Source organism: Malurus melanocephalus, unplaced genomic scaffold (genome assembly GCF_030028575.1).
Source record: "Malurus melanocephalus ecotype Western Australia unplaced genomic scaffold, MMel_1.1 scaffold_234, whole genome shotgun sequence".
Classification (NCBI taxonomy): Eukaryota; Metazoa; Chordata; class Aves; order Passeriformes; family Maluridae; genus Malurus; species Malurus melanocephalus.
Window position 1 is genome coordinate 135232 of NW_026623466.1, and position 13609 is coordinate 148840.

General features: G+C 42.8%; 1 protein-coding gene across 7 annotated transcripts in view; it reads right to left on the bottom strand.

The window, feature by feature from the left end:
• Positions 1-13609, bottom strand: part of MAP4K4 (mitogen-activated protein kinase kinase kinase kinase 4) — a 162290-nt gene that overhangs the window by 51479 nt on the left and 97202 nt on the right. For all 7 annotated transcript variants that reach the window (XM_057374842.1, XM_057374840.1, XM_057374845.1 and 4 more), the window contains exons 4-6: positions 4388-4513; positions 3505-3615; positions 647-737 (exon numbers count right to left, since the gene is read on the bottom strand). In XM_057374842.1, the coding sequence (XP_057230825.1) occupies positions 647-737; positions 3505-3615; positions 4388-4513 (328 nt within the window). The remainder of the gene's footprint in view (positions 1-646; positions 738-3504; positions 3616-4387; positions 4514-13609) is intronic.

Here is a 13609-nt window from a genome sequence, read left to right on the forward strand (position 1 = left end):
GCAAACCAGAAGGGATGTGGGCTGGGTGGGAGGCCTTCAGCATGGCTCTATATTTAACGAGAAAAAGGTGGCGAGTGTAGCGTGATACAAACACAGAAGGTTAACATGTGCACTAACTGAAAGAGACAAATCAGAGAGGAAATAAAAAAAGAGTATGTCCACTTGGCAGGAGAGAAGAGGCCAGGGATGAGCACGATTTTCAGCAGACATGCCAGAGCTGGAACTGTGTTTTGAATTTGATGCCACAGTTTCCTTGAGAGTGCTGTCCAGATCATTTGTGTCCAGAACCTGAACAGCAGGTGCTATTTTAATTAAAGTCAAATACAAGAGAGACTCCTGTCACTTCCCAAGTCCAAAATAAAGTGAATCAGAACAGACTCAAGTCACACACAGCTCAGTGGGGGGAACAAAATGATCCCTGCACTGATTCTGGCAAAAAAAACCCAACATCTTCTAACAAAATTCAACAACAACCTGTGCTCCATCCTTTCCAAGCAGGAGGAAATATATGCAGGTTGTCGTTCCACATGGAAGCAGTGACAGAGTACTCAAGCTATAAAACACATCACGGGGATGAAATTAATTTGAGAACATCATAATACCAGAGGCTGAACAAATGAGGAAGTGGACATGTGTGCCTACTTACCAAGTTTCACTTCTGCATTCTCTGTTAACAGCACATTTTGCCCTTTGATATCCCTGTGAATCACATGATGGGCATGAAGATGTGCCAACCCCTGCATTAAAGAGAAGAGAAGAAGGAGAGGATGTTCAGACTTAGGCTCTTGGCTTAGCAACAGACTACTCATACCCTGCAGCCCCAAAGGTCACAGCATTGTGTCTCTGGGTGCAATGGGACCTCAGCAGGCGTGCAGCAGCACACCACCCACACAGCTTTTGGGGATGGAGATGTAGGCCTCAGGTCATGCACACACAGTACCTAAATCCAGCCCAACATCTGCACTGTGCAAACACCTCACAGCTGTCCCATGAACAAAGTTCAGCTCCTGCAAAGTCTCCGTGCGATTACGTCCTAAATGACATCAGCAGCAGTGTATGCCACTGACTTCTGACATGCACAGGGTCACACAGAATTTAGCTGGGAAGGAAGGTGGAAGGAGAAAGGAGCCTGCATCAACATGTATATATGCACTCCTGAGAAGGGGATGGGGGGTGATGGACTGGCAGTCATGTTTGACAGATGACAGAGAAATGCTCTGCTGCAGAGCAGCAGCTCTCTTCTCTAGTCTCCATAAACATGAAGCCAGATAACTGTACCTCAGGACAAAAAAAAAATGCAAAAGAAAAAAAGAATTAAAGAAAAAAAAAAAAAGCATAAGCATTATACTTTCCAAAGGAAACAAAACCTCCTGGCATACGGTGCTTTTTGTTGAGACAGCACCTGGATACATGCCCCAAAGCATTAGCCATGTGGAGGGAGGGCTGAGAAAGACATATGTTGCATTTTACTCTCTAATGTAATTGGGAGAACAACAGGCAACCCTCTTAGCAACTGCCTGTATTTTGGGTTCTCCTCAGTTTTCTGCTCGGAAAATTGCAGTCTCCAGTGGGATCATCTTGCCTGTTCGTGTTGCCCTCATAGTCTTTTAATGTTTTATGAAAAATAAAGAAAAAGAACCTTTACAGCTGCAAGAGGTTAAGAGAGTAGTGGTTGCTGTAGAGAAGTATTTCCTAACACATGTTCTTCATTAAGTGATCATTTACCAGTTTTCCTACATAACCATTGGGCTATTTTCCTTTTTTTTAAAACAGTTAATGAGTGTGACAAAAAACACCATCCACAGCTTCTCTTCCACACATCACAAGCAAACCAAGTGAATGGCTGATGTCCCTGAGACCCTTCACTGACTGCTAATGTTAAGTGTGGTCTTATTTTTCACAGAAATGAAGGCTTTTCCACAGCTTCACACAGGATATTTTTTAAAGCCTTCTGCTACTCTGACCCAGCCAGAGAGATAATTGKCTGTTCTCTCCAGAGTACCATCTAACCTCACTGAAAAAACACATTTGGGGTTGCAAAGAGCTGGGAGGAGACAAAGGGGCACATCTCTACTTTCCTGCAATCCCCAGGCCTTTCCAACGACACAAGGATCCACTGGGTTGACCTTCACCTGTGTCTCCACCTACAGCAATCTCTGGCACTTCAGTTCGTTTTGACTGTGTTACACAGCCTCTCTCCTCTGCCTCTGACAAACTCTGTGTTGAATCAGGTTTTAAAACATCTCGTAGCAATCTGAGTTTAGCATTCATTTTTTCCAGATATTTCAGTTCCTGATGGCSAGCAATTAATGCTCCTTTTGCAAATCTCTCACTGGAATGAGAAAAAGTTTTCCCTAACTCTTTGTGAGGTAAATAAATTTTTCCTCTTCTCAGCAAGTGTTTGACTGCTTTATCTAAGGAGGATCTAGGATGAATACAACATAGCATGGAATACCTCCAAGGCCACATGGCTCTCAAATCAACCATAAGACAGTCCTGCAGAAGTTAGTTTTCCTCATATTAAAGCATGCTATCCATTTGTTTTGAAATAAAACTTCTCCCTTGTAAACAACTTAAAATGTGCCAGTCTGAACACCAGCAGTTGGAATCTCCTCTAGCATTTGAAATTAGAGCAAGAGACCAGAACCATGTGTCTCCCTCCGTCCTCATCTTAAAAACTGCCAAGGCAAAGCAAATGTGTAACACAGACAACAGCACCATTGATTTATGCAAGAGACAGTGCTTGTTTCCTTTAACATAATGCCCTTCAGAAYTTCATTTATGATTAAGCAATTGAACAAACATACTGTGTAGTGGTATGGGTAGGAGGCAATTTGTTTTACAAAAAAGCACGAGGAAAACTCTACCAGATTTACTTAGTGAAGCAAAACAAATGCCAATTCAAAAAGCACTTAAACTGTACCAACTGGAAATTAAATATTAAGCATAATTAGTTAAAGTTTCAATTTTAGAACAACTGGTAAGCTGCAACTCTCTTCCTGAAAAACTTCTGGAGCGACACCTGCAAGCACCGCACAGGGCAGAGCCACATGTGACAGAGCTGCTTGCTCTAGACTGCAGGGACAACACAAGATGAGTGCAAATCACAGCACACAAGTCCAGGCTCCTGGCCTGAGCCAACAGCTCCCTTCCTCCAAGGACTTGATTAGGAGCAGAGAAAGGCAGCTGCAAGCTCATTCTGTATGCTACTGTGCTACAGTGGTGTTTCAGCCTCAGTTCTTGTGGACACTTTCACACCTTCTGCAGTGGGTAAGGTCACTGGCTCCTCATGACTAGGAAATGCTATTTTCTGCAAGGCTTCTGCTACAATACAGCACAGCTCACACAAGTTAAATGATGTGGAGCAGACATCTATCTGCTCCTACGCACTCTCCAAGTGATGACATGGCTAATGGGATTGATCAGAAACAGCTTCTTGCAGAACCTCAAGATAGGCTACATTTCTGTAAGATGCTTCTGTGTGGGGCAGACTATTTTCCTTACCCGGAGAATCTCTCTGGAGATATATGCTATCCAGTCTTCTTTCAGAGTATTCCCTTTTGTATTCTTCACAAGGTCTGTGATAGATCCTGCTCCACAAAACTCCATAACAAGCTGCAAAACAGTATCAGTGTACAACCAACATTAAAAACATATCTCAGCTGTTTAGCAAAGCAAAATAATCAGGTTACAGCATTGATTTGGGAAACTCTTTTGAAGAAGAGAATATATTTTACWTCTCTGCCTGGAAAACTGATTCAACCAAATGTCTTCAATGTGTGTCAGACATATATGGAATATGTCTCACATTAGTTACCACATTTTCAAGGACTGATTTAATCACTGTAATTTAATGCTGGGAATCTGGATTTGCTCAGCTATGCAAAATGCATTAGCAGTAAGAGCACATCCAATGCTGAAGGAATCAAACTGATCACATCACTGCAACACATCTTGCCCTTTAGCTTCCATTTATTTATGGAAGAACATGCACCCTGCCATTTCAAACCCAAACCTCAGTCCTCTAGAGGGTGTAGATGAGGTGAGAAGAAAAATGTAATGGGTACAGTTCTCAAGTACAGCTTTCTTTTTACAGTCACATRTTCTTACTGCTCAGCTCAGCTGTCTTGTTCCCATGAAACGTTACTATCCATCTGGGAAACGGGTGAAAAAAGTTACTTAAAAGAACAAATCCACTGCTTATAGCATATCTTGGTTCAGCCATCCCTTTAAGGATGTGTGATTATCCTCTATGATTCTTATCTAGCTGTTCAGGCAAGCACTCAGCTCTTTTAGTTTGTCTGTCCATAAAGTGGTATTTCTCTCATCRTCAAACCATATCCAATAGAGAAAGATTTATTCACATGTTTGAAAAGCATTTGCTTACCCACAGTTGGTCATCRTGTCCTGGGGGACTTTTCTTAATGAAAGCACCATAATAAGTTGCAATGTTTCTATGATGAGAATATTTCTTTAGCATATTAATCTCCAGTTTGATTTCTTCTTCTTCATCCTTTGGAAAAAAAATAAAACAAAACCCCATGTGTTTAATATACCACATGCATTAYTGATTTATTCTTCACTTTCACACAAGTACATTTTTTTAAGTTCAATTTATCCCAGCATCATGCTCAGTAAACCCCTCTGACATTCATCCCATCAAAATCCTGTTAACATGGTCTAAAACAGTTCTTACTCAAGTTTTCAGCACAAAAAGCTGAATAAAGGATGCACTGGACTTGACCCAGTGATGGAGCATGACATAATCTGTTTCAAAAACACCATGCTTGTAATACCTTAAACAGATACATAGCTAGAAGGCTGGGAATTTATGACAGAGGAGTATTATTTCCATCTTCCTCATTTTTTCTCCTTTAATTTTGGGAATTTCAACCAGTTCTATTTAAATGCCAGGCAGTGATTTCATGCAACCAGCTGCTATGCCAGCACGGGACCAGCGCAGGAAAACAGAGGTGGAGATCAGGAATTCCCCTTACTGCAAGAAAAAGGCATTTGCCTCGTGCATAAATTTCCTCCTCCTCCTCCATCTGCCTTTGTGGAGGAAGAGCAAGTGCATCAGGAAGAACGGGCCAGGAGCCCAGGCAGTAAACAGGATGCTGAGACACAAAGGCAGAGGAAGGATTTCCCCCGGCTCCCCCCACTCCAGCGAGGTGCCAAGCAAAGAGCAGCTCAGGTAAAGGGAGGTCATCCCTTCCAAGAGCTGAAATGGGTAACACGATGAAACCACCCCTTAAAACACCCACAACCTGTTTTTGAAGTGACAGTAGGGCATGTTGCRTGGAAGGATCCACACACGCTTTGAGGAGGTGTCTGAGCAAGCAGACAGCAGATACAGAAGAAGGAGCAGACACCATCTCACCCTCAACTCTCTTGCCATACCTAGACAGCAGGAGTCTTCTTCAAGCACCTATCAAGGCAGCAAACTAAAAGGCAGATGAATATCCCTTTCTGCTCCACAATGTTATATCCGCAGATATCCAAGCAGAAAAGCATCTACCTCAAATTGATACCAGGAAAAACCCAAAACTTCTTCTCCCTACGGTTGCTGACTGATGGGAACGGTAGCAGATATTTTGATTATCCTGTGATGTCAAAGCTGATTATATGATAAAATGTTAAGCCTTAAACTTCCTTGCAATTTGTACCACGCTAGCAATCAAATATCCTATTCATGACATACGCAGATGTTAATACTTGCTGCATGTTAACTGTTTATACACACTGGTACTCATGGCTTGAACAAAAGCAGCCACTCCATGATATAAAGCAAACAATTATTTCAAATACTCCAATAGTGGGATGCAATGCTTACTCGTAAATCATTATGACAGAATTCCCAAAATGCACCAGGGATAAACTATTCTTATATCTTTTCATGATGAATCTTCGAAGTAAAATACTGTGTATTTTTGGAACACTGAACAAAATAGCAAGAGAATCCTGTAAATCAAAGTTCCCAGTGAAGAGCAGCCCTGGGAAAAAGCGTTGTCAGAAAAGCTTTTTGAGCCAAAAACTAACTCGGTCCTTCCTCAGCTGCTTCTGTTGTTCTTGCTGCTGCATGGTTTTTTATTTATTCAGACTATATGCAAAAAGGGGAAAAAAAAGAATACGTGCTTATACTATGCTGAACCTCTGAACTGTGCACTTAGGAAAAAATAATGCAACAGTAGCTTTGTTAAACTTGATGCTTTGGGACGTAATTGCTGATAGGTTAACATACATAATTGGATTAATCTGCTATTTTGAACTGACTTTTAAGATAAAAATTATTTCCTACCCTCAGCACATGAACACAATAGCTTTTACAGTACAATAGGCAGGATGTCCTAAAGGTTGTTTGTGTTTATTTATTGTAACAGCAGCCAAAATGACAATACTCCTGCAGGATCTATTTCTGAAAAATAAAATAACAGAAGTGACAGACCCTCCTTCAAAAAAAAAAAAAAAAAAAAAACCAAAAAAACAAAAAAACTACAAAAAGCTAACCAAACAAAAAAAATCTCAAAGAAACCCAAAGAACAAACAACAAAAAAAAAGGCACACACAGAGCCAGCAGGCAGTTACTACTAATTCAGCTCTCTACTGAGTCTGTGTCACAGCACCTGCTCAAAGGTGTGCAGCAATCCCAAATACCTCCCTGAACTACGACTAATAGTGTTCCTATGTTCATATTTCAGTCCTTTGAGCACTTGCCCACAGCACAAATAGCACCTCACCTACAATTCAATCCAGTCCAAAATCTAGTCTATGATAAAAAATAGATTGAGTAATTTTTGCCAGGCTTTGGAAGATTCCACTTACTTAGCGTGGATCGATAATTCCCTGGCAATGAGACCTGAAGACTTTGTGGCGACAGGAACTATTATGAGGATTAATCAGCACAGAAAAGGCTGCAGCACCAGAGTGGTACAGCAATTGGTGGAAGATTTAAAAAAAAAGTTGGCCAGACCAAAATTGCTCTGTTCCAGATTTGGGAGCATTTTTTTCCAGGGTATAGGTCATTTCATCCCAACGTGGACATCTGAAAGAGGCCAAACAATGTGCACCCTGCCGGTGTTTACTTCTCCCCACTAACTACAAAAGGAGGGTGAGGTCATTAGCCAAGATCCAGACACCAATCTTGCAGATGTCTTGCATCAGGGTGAGACAAATCCCACCCAAAAATCTCACCGGATAAGGCCATTTCCGCACWGGTCTCTTTATGGACACACTCAGGGAGGGTACGCTGCAAGGATCCTCCCGCAGAGAACAAGGTGTTTCAGCAGCCATCCTGGGATTTGGACATGTGAGCCAGCCTCAGAGAGGGAAGGTCTGACACCTCCTCCAGACAGCACATGCACTGCACCACCACCACTAACAGTCCCTCCATTTGCAGAGGCAAGGGTATCACAAAAGCAGAAAATTAAAACTGATTGAGRCAAGAGACTGTCATTCTCATGAAGTAATACAAAAGTACATCCTTTTTTCTTGGAGGAGAGAGGCAGATGGTGAGCCCTTCCCAGTGATTTTATGCAGCTGGCATCAATTACCACTTTAAGCCATTATCTGTGAATACAAACTCCCATTGAAACCTTCTTTGTCTTCCCTCTGATAGAGCTGGTGGAAGTGTTTTATACTTATACATTCGCTGTCTGTTTGTGACAGCATGTCTGATTACCAGTAATTTTTGCAGTAAGCTACACTTYTGCAAGACTCACGTGGTTAAATCAAGCTTGGAGCAGCTTTCCTCTCCCCTTCCATGTGTTTCCCTTCAGAAACTAAACGGACTTGCCAGCACCTCTAGGGATTTCTAACTGCAACACACTTTTACAAAAATAATCTTGCCTGTAAGATTAAAACTCACATATGACTCCCACACAGAAATCCACCCATGCACACTGAGATAATTTCTAACCATTTGAAATAGCACACTAAAGGTAAACCCAGGTGTGTTACCTCTCAGCATACCACCCAGCAGCACCTGATCAGCTTGCTTACAGCTCCACCACAAAATTCAACACCCCTTGTTCTTCCATTCATCACTGCATGCTAAATRTCAGTGTGGGTTTTTCTGCATGCAGATGGCAAATCAATGACTTGTCATTTTTATTACTTCAGCATTTAAAAAATTGCAGYGATTTAAGTATCTGACCATGGTTGCCACTGGAGTAACTCACAGTCAAAAACTCTACTAGCAAAGATCCATGTAAGAAGATTATCAGCTGTTTTCCGAAGGTAACACACCACGGTCTGCTCCATTATTGAAAGAAAATACTGCTTATTTACACAAATTTTTAGACTATAAGGAATTCAGAAACACTTTGCTGGACATTTTGCAGGGATGAAAAAGAAGTAAGCTCTGGAAGTGTCAGAATGATGGAGGACATAACCAAAGGAAAAGAAAAATCACTTCAAGTCTGTCCCTAAACATAATTGTCTAGATGCCTCAGGCTGCCAAGYAGAACAGTCCTGACTAAAACTGGTACGAGACCCCTATGAGAAACAGTMTCTGAGAAACACACCTAGGGGAGTAAGGGGGGAATAACACTGTTTCTCAAGCTCTATAGCATAATGAAATTATTTCAGGAGCTGAATTTTAAAATTAAACAACTCCCAAAGGCAGAGCAAAGATCTCAGGGCATGTAAGTGGTGACTTTCCAAACTCCCCCACCTGGAAAATCTGTCTGACCACTGCTCTTGGCCAGGTATTTATTCTGCCAGCTCAAGGAGGAGAAACTCAGGACAAYTTCCAAAGCTTTTATTTACCCTAGTAATATGATGAGGGAAATGTGAATGAGAAAACACAGTCCACCAAGGATAAAGCAAGACAATGTTCTGTGATAAAGGAGAGCAAGTTTACTTATCCTACCAGATGATTTATATGCTGCCCTAAATCAGTATGAAGCAGAATACAATTTGGTCCCTTCATAACTTTGCATTTTGATTTAAGAAATGAGATAGTGACAAATCTCAGCTCTCCCMACACAAATGACATCCAGTCATTTTAAGATACAATCAAGGGTTTTAAGAATTAATATCACTACCAAACAGTGGGAAGTGAAACACRCCAGCAAAGCAGCAATGGAGTAGGGGAAGCCTTCAAATCTCCTTTCCTTTGCCTTCCCAAYGCTGCTCACAAAGTTCTGCCTGCCTATACCCATGGAGCTGCCTTGCCTGGAGAATGGCAGCTGGCAATATTCTGCTGGGGTTTCAGAGTAAGCTGAGTTTCTGAGGATCATAAGCTCCAGTGGTAGCTTCTGGAATCTGGGAATCTACAGATCACAGGAGAGTTGGGATCTGTGTAGAGGGTCAGGCAGCAGCCTCAGCCCAGTGCTGTGAGTGACAAGGGACTGCTAACCCCTGGACCCCCAGAGTGGTTGAATACCAGTTTGCCTTCAGAGGCATCAATATTTTGACAACTTGCCCTTTCTTTCACACCATCTGCCCCTGACACACTAGTGAAGAAAAACAGAAGAAGCCCAAAAGAAAYGCCGTTTATTTTCCTTTCTGCTTCCTCTCACTTTTCATTTCTGCCTTCCACTCACATTCAAAAAAAAAAAAAGCAGTCTTAAAAGACACCAAAACCACAAACAAAAATCTTCCTGGCTAAATCAAATCACAACACCAACTTTTGCAGACCACCATTCTGCTTGAGTGTCCCAACCTCCCTCCTCTTTACACCCCAGACCTGGCCAGCATCCATTTGGAGCAGAATCTGTCCAGGACAGAGAAAGTCTGAATAGAGCCTAGCACAATAGGTGACCTTTTCTGCTGCTGGAATCCATAATATATACACTCGTTAATAAAGTTCTCACACACGAGGGARCTGTGTTGGCGGGGAAAGTTGGGGCAGTATTGCACACAGCACAGTTCTTGCACTGGGAGCTGTGGTGCTGCCTCCAAGCCAGGAAGGAGGCTGTAATTTTGGGAGGAACCAAACCACAAGAGAAACGATACTCCAAGTGGGTAAGTCACTGCCAGTGACTGCCAAGGTAGGAAGTTTGTATAAAGCAGAGCAGCTTGCAGTGCAGAGAGTGCAACGTGGAAAAACGTGATCCTCTCCAACACCACAGTGGAGTGTTRGAATTGGGAATACAACATAAAATAGGTCTTAAGAAAAAATACCAAACACAGGCTTCTTGGGAAGGAAAGCCTAAACTGTTTTTAACTAAAAGACTTTAATCAAGAGGTGCAATAAACATTTAACAAGTCCATATACAATCCCTTCTAAATCTTAACATATAAGAGCCTCCAACCCTTTTATTACATCCCATCTTATCTTGAGTCTTTTACAAGCCTTTGAGCTTTGTCACCCTCAAGCTAAAGACCTCATATATCTCCTGTCTGTCTCTCTCCTCTCTCGCTCCTTCTCACTCCCAGCATTCCCTGTGCCWGTTTCACTTTACATGCAAGGTCTCTTTTTCACCCCTTACCCACATACTCTTCCCACCTTGGCATCAGCAGGTTAAGTTCTCTGCACTGTCCTTTAAGTCCTTCTCAAAATCAGACTTTTTGCAAGGCCTTCAGACTGTTCCCTCTTGAGAAAGGCATGCATCATGCCACACACTCAGTGACACTGAAGGAGCACTAGACATCCAGCACACAGTGGGGCAGGTGATGGGCATCCCCCCACCATCGCTGGGAGGGTGCCTCAGCCTCTGCCCCCTGCCCACATACACAGAGAAAGGCTTTCACAGGCTTTGCCATTGCTGAGCTTTCTGGAAAGCAGGCATCCTGTCACTGTGAGCTGCCCACCAGCCTGCGAGCTGCTGCTGCTCCCGGCACAGAGCCATGCTGCCAGCAACAGCAAAGCGGCAACACTGCTCAGGCATGGTAATTGCAGAAGACAGCTGTGAAGCTTTTTCAAGGGTCAAAAAAACCTTAATTTTGTGAGGACTGGCTGGCAGAACAGTGCTATCCTTATRACCACATTCAGTTACCTTCAGTGGCAACATTTCATCAAGCAGGTGAGAAACACACTTCCAAACACACGCAGAACAGAAGCTGCTTTGTCTCCCCTTGGCACAACACCCTCTCCACTGCATGCTAAAGGCGCTGYTTGAAACAAGAGAGCAAACGAGCCAAGTTGTTCACGACAGTGCTGTCACTGAGGACAGTTAAATTAGCTGGACAAAGAGGCATGAGGAAGCACTAGCTCCTAAGCAGGGTCCCTGCAATCCCCAAGGAGCCTGTGTAGCAGCATTGTGCAGGCACAGGAGACAGAATCACGTGCAGGCAGGAAGGAGCCAAAAACCATGTGAAGACAATACTTGTCTGTTGTCTCCCCCTAAACCACCTCCTCTGCCAGTCACTTGGACAACAATATTTTCTTTCTTTCCTGATGTGCCTCCGGTGCCTTCCCTGGCCACTGAAYGAGCTGCTCTGAAGGCACAGAAACCGCACCCCTGCTGACCTCCCTCAGTAAAGCCCTGGGATGCCATAGCTTTTCCAAAGACAGCCAAGAGAGAAGCCACCTAAGGGCAAATCCCTTCAACCATTTCCAAGGCTAGCCCCTCAAACCTAGTCATGATTACTTAAAAGAGTTTCCTGCTCAGATTGCATGTTTGTTCCAGCTATACAATTCAACTGTCCATCCTCATCAAGCCTAAATTACTTACAAGTTATGCAACAAGCTAGCCTTATACTGACATCTTCARAGCTCTCATAAAACAGGGAAGGACTAGTCCCTTACTTTTATCACTATTATTTACACTAAAAATGCCTGTTGCTATACAATTCCTACATCCAGTCTCAGTTTTCTCGTGATCAGAACAAGCCCTTCCTAGCAGATATTAAAAGTTAAACCTATGTATGAGGGAAAGAAATGATGGCAATCTCCTTTATGCAAAGCTCCGGGCTCAGACAATAAGAGGAGATGTAGATGCTGGAGAGAAAACAGACTAATGCACAGTGCCAAAAAACTCATCAGCTTTTCTACTTCTGTTCTCAGCATGCATTTGATGCCAAGGAAAGCAGCATCTCAGGGGGTGACAGAACCACAGGAGGCATTTGCCCACTGCCTGGTCCCTGCTCTGCCCTGGGCAGYGTGAAGCTCCACCACTCCCACCTGGAGGGCAGCTCTCTTTCCCAAAGGGGATCAACACGAGTCCCTCCCTGCATGTGTAGTCCAGATACTGCTGTGCTGCAGCTTGAACCTGGGAGATGGAAAAGGCTCCCAACTCCTGCAGGTTTCATGCAGCTGTAGAGATTCATCAAGAAATTGAAGTTCTGGTTTGAGACTAAGCTTTAAACTTGGAGGGAGGCAGAAGGCAAACATCTGAGAGATGAGAGGAAACAAAAGGYTGAAATGACTGAAAGCAGATTTCCTGTGCACCAAATACCACACAGACATTATATTAGCAGAAATGTAAGCCAAGAAAGTAAAATACATTAAAAATAGCAGTTCTGGCATAACACTAATGTTCTTCTAGCACATACGTCGTGAAAACTTATAATTACAGAAAGACACTAATTCCCTTACAGGACAGAATTGCTCAGTATACAGCCTCAAACCTACCAACAAACTGACCAACAAGCCTTGCAGATGATCAGGGAAGAGGAATTTATTTACATCCCCTCTTTTATTTCATACAYTAAAGGAAACGTAAATGCTAGAAGRCAAATAAAACATCTCAACAGTTTGGGATAACAAACACAAAAGCTATAACCATGGACACCCAAACAGGAACAGAACAAATGAGAGGAAAGAAAAGTAACCCCATTTGGTCTTTTCTCAGGGCTGTTTCACACAGGATCTTTTATCAAAAAGAGATAGGACTGAAGAAGCAGTTTACAAGAGAAATTCAGCAACTCCATCACATGCCACCATTTCTTTCCTGAACAGCTTGGCACTGCTTAGTACCTGATATTATTCAGGCCGAAAACAGACAGATTTGCAAAGCAGAGGGGGCAGACTGGCAATGGTACTCCTAAATCAATCATGCGTTAAGAAATAAAATTAAAAATTAGAAGGAAAAAAAAAAACTAAACCAAAACAAAAACCACACACACACACACAACAAAGGCGACACACACACCAAAAAACAAACCTCACCAAAAACAAAGCAAAACAAAAAATCAAGCCAAAACACAGGGCAGCACAAACAACTACCACCACAATTGTCAGCAGTGAGCAGCTGGAATCCACAGCGCAAGTATCTCATACTTCCAGGAAACACAGTCCCACCAGTGACTTTTATCCCTCTACAGGACAAGTACCACCTCAGGTGGACAGACCTGYCCCTCACAGCACCTTTCCCCCAATGCTAAATTGCAGATCCCCAGGTCACCAACACTCCAGGCTTCAGCACAACCACTGTGTACCTAAAATTGGACAGAATAAATCCAGGCTTTGGTCACCAGCAGCATCAGTGGTTAAGACAAGCAAACAACTCCTGGRAGACTACAGGTTTTGTTATGGTCTTTGTTGTCTGACCCCAAATCAATCGGTAGGTGGAAGAAGAACTTTGTAACATATGCCAACCCCTCAGCTGTCCACATTCCCTAGGTCTTCTAATGTTTAATTACAGGAACTATCCTCATTACAATGTTGCACGTGCTGCAGTTTTTCCTTCCAAATATTTCAAACTCCGTCTGTAACACTAACAAA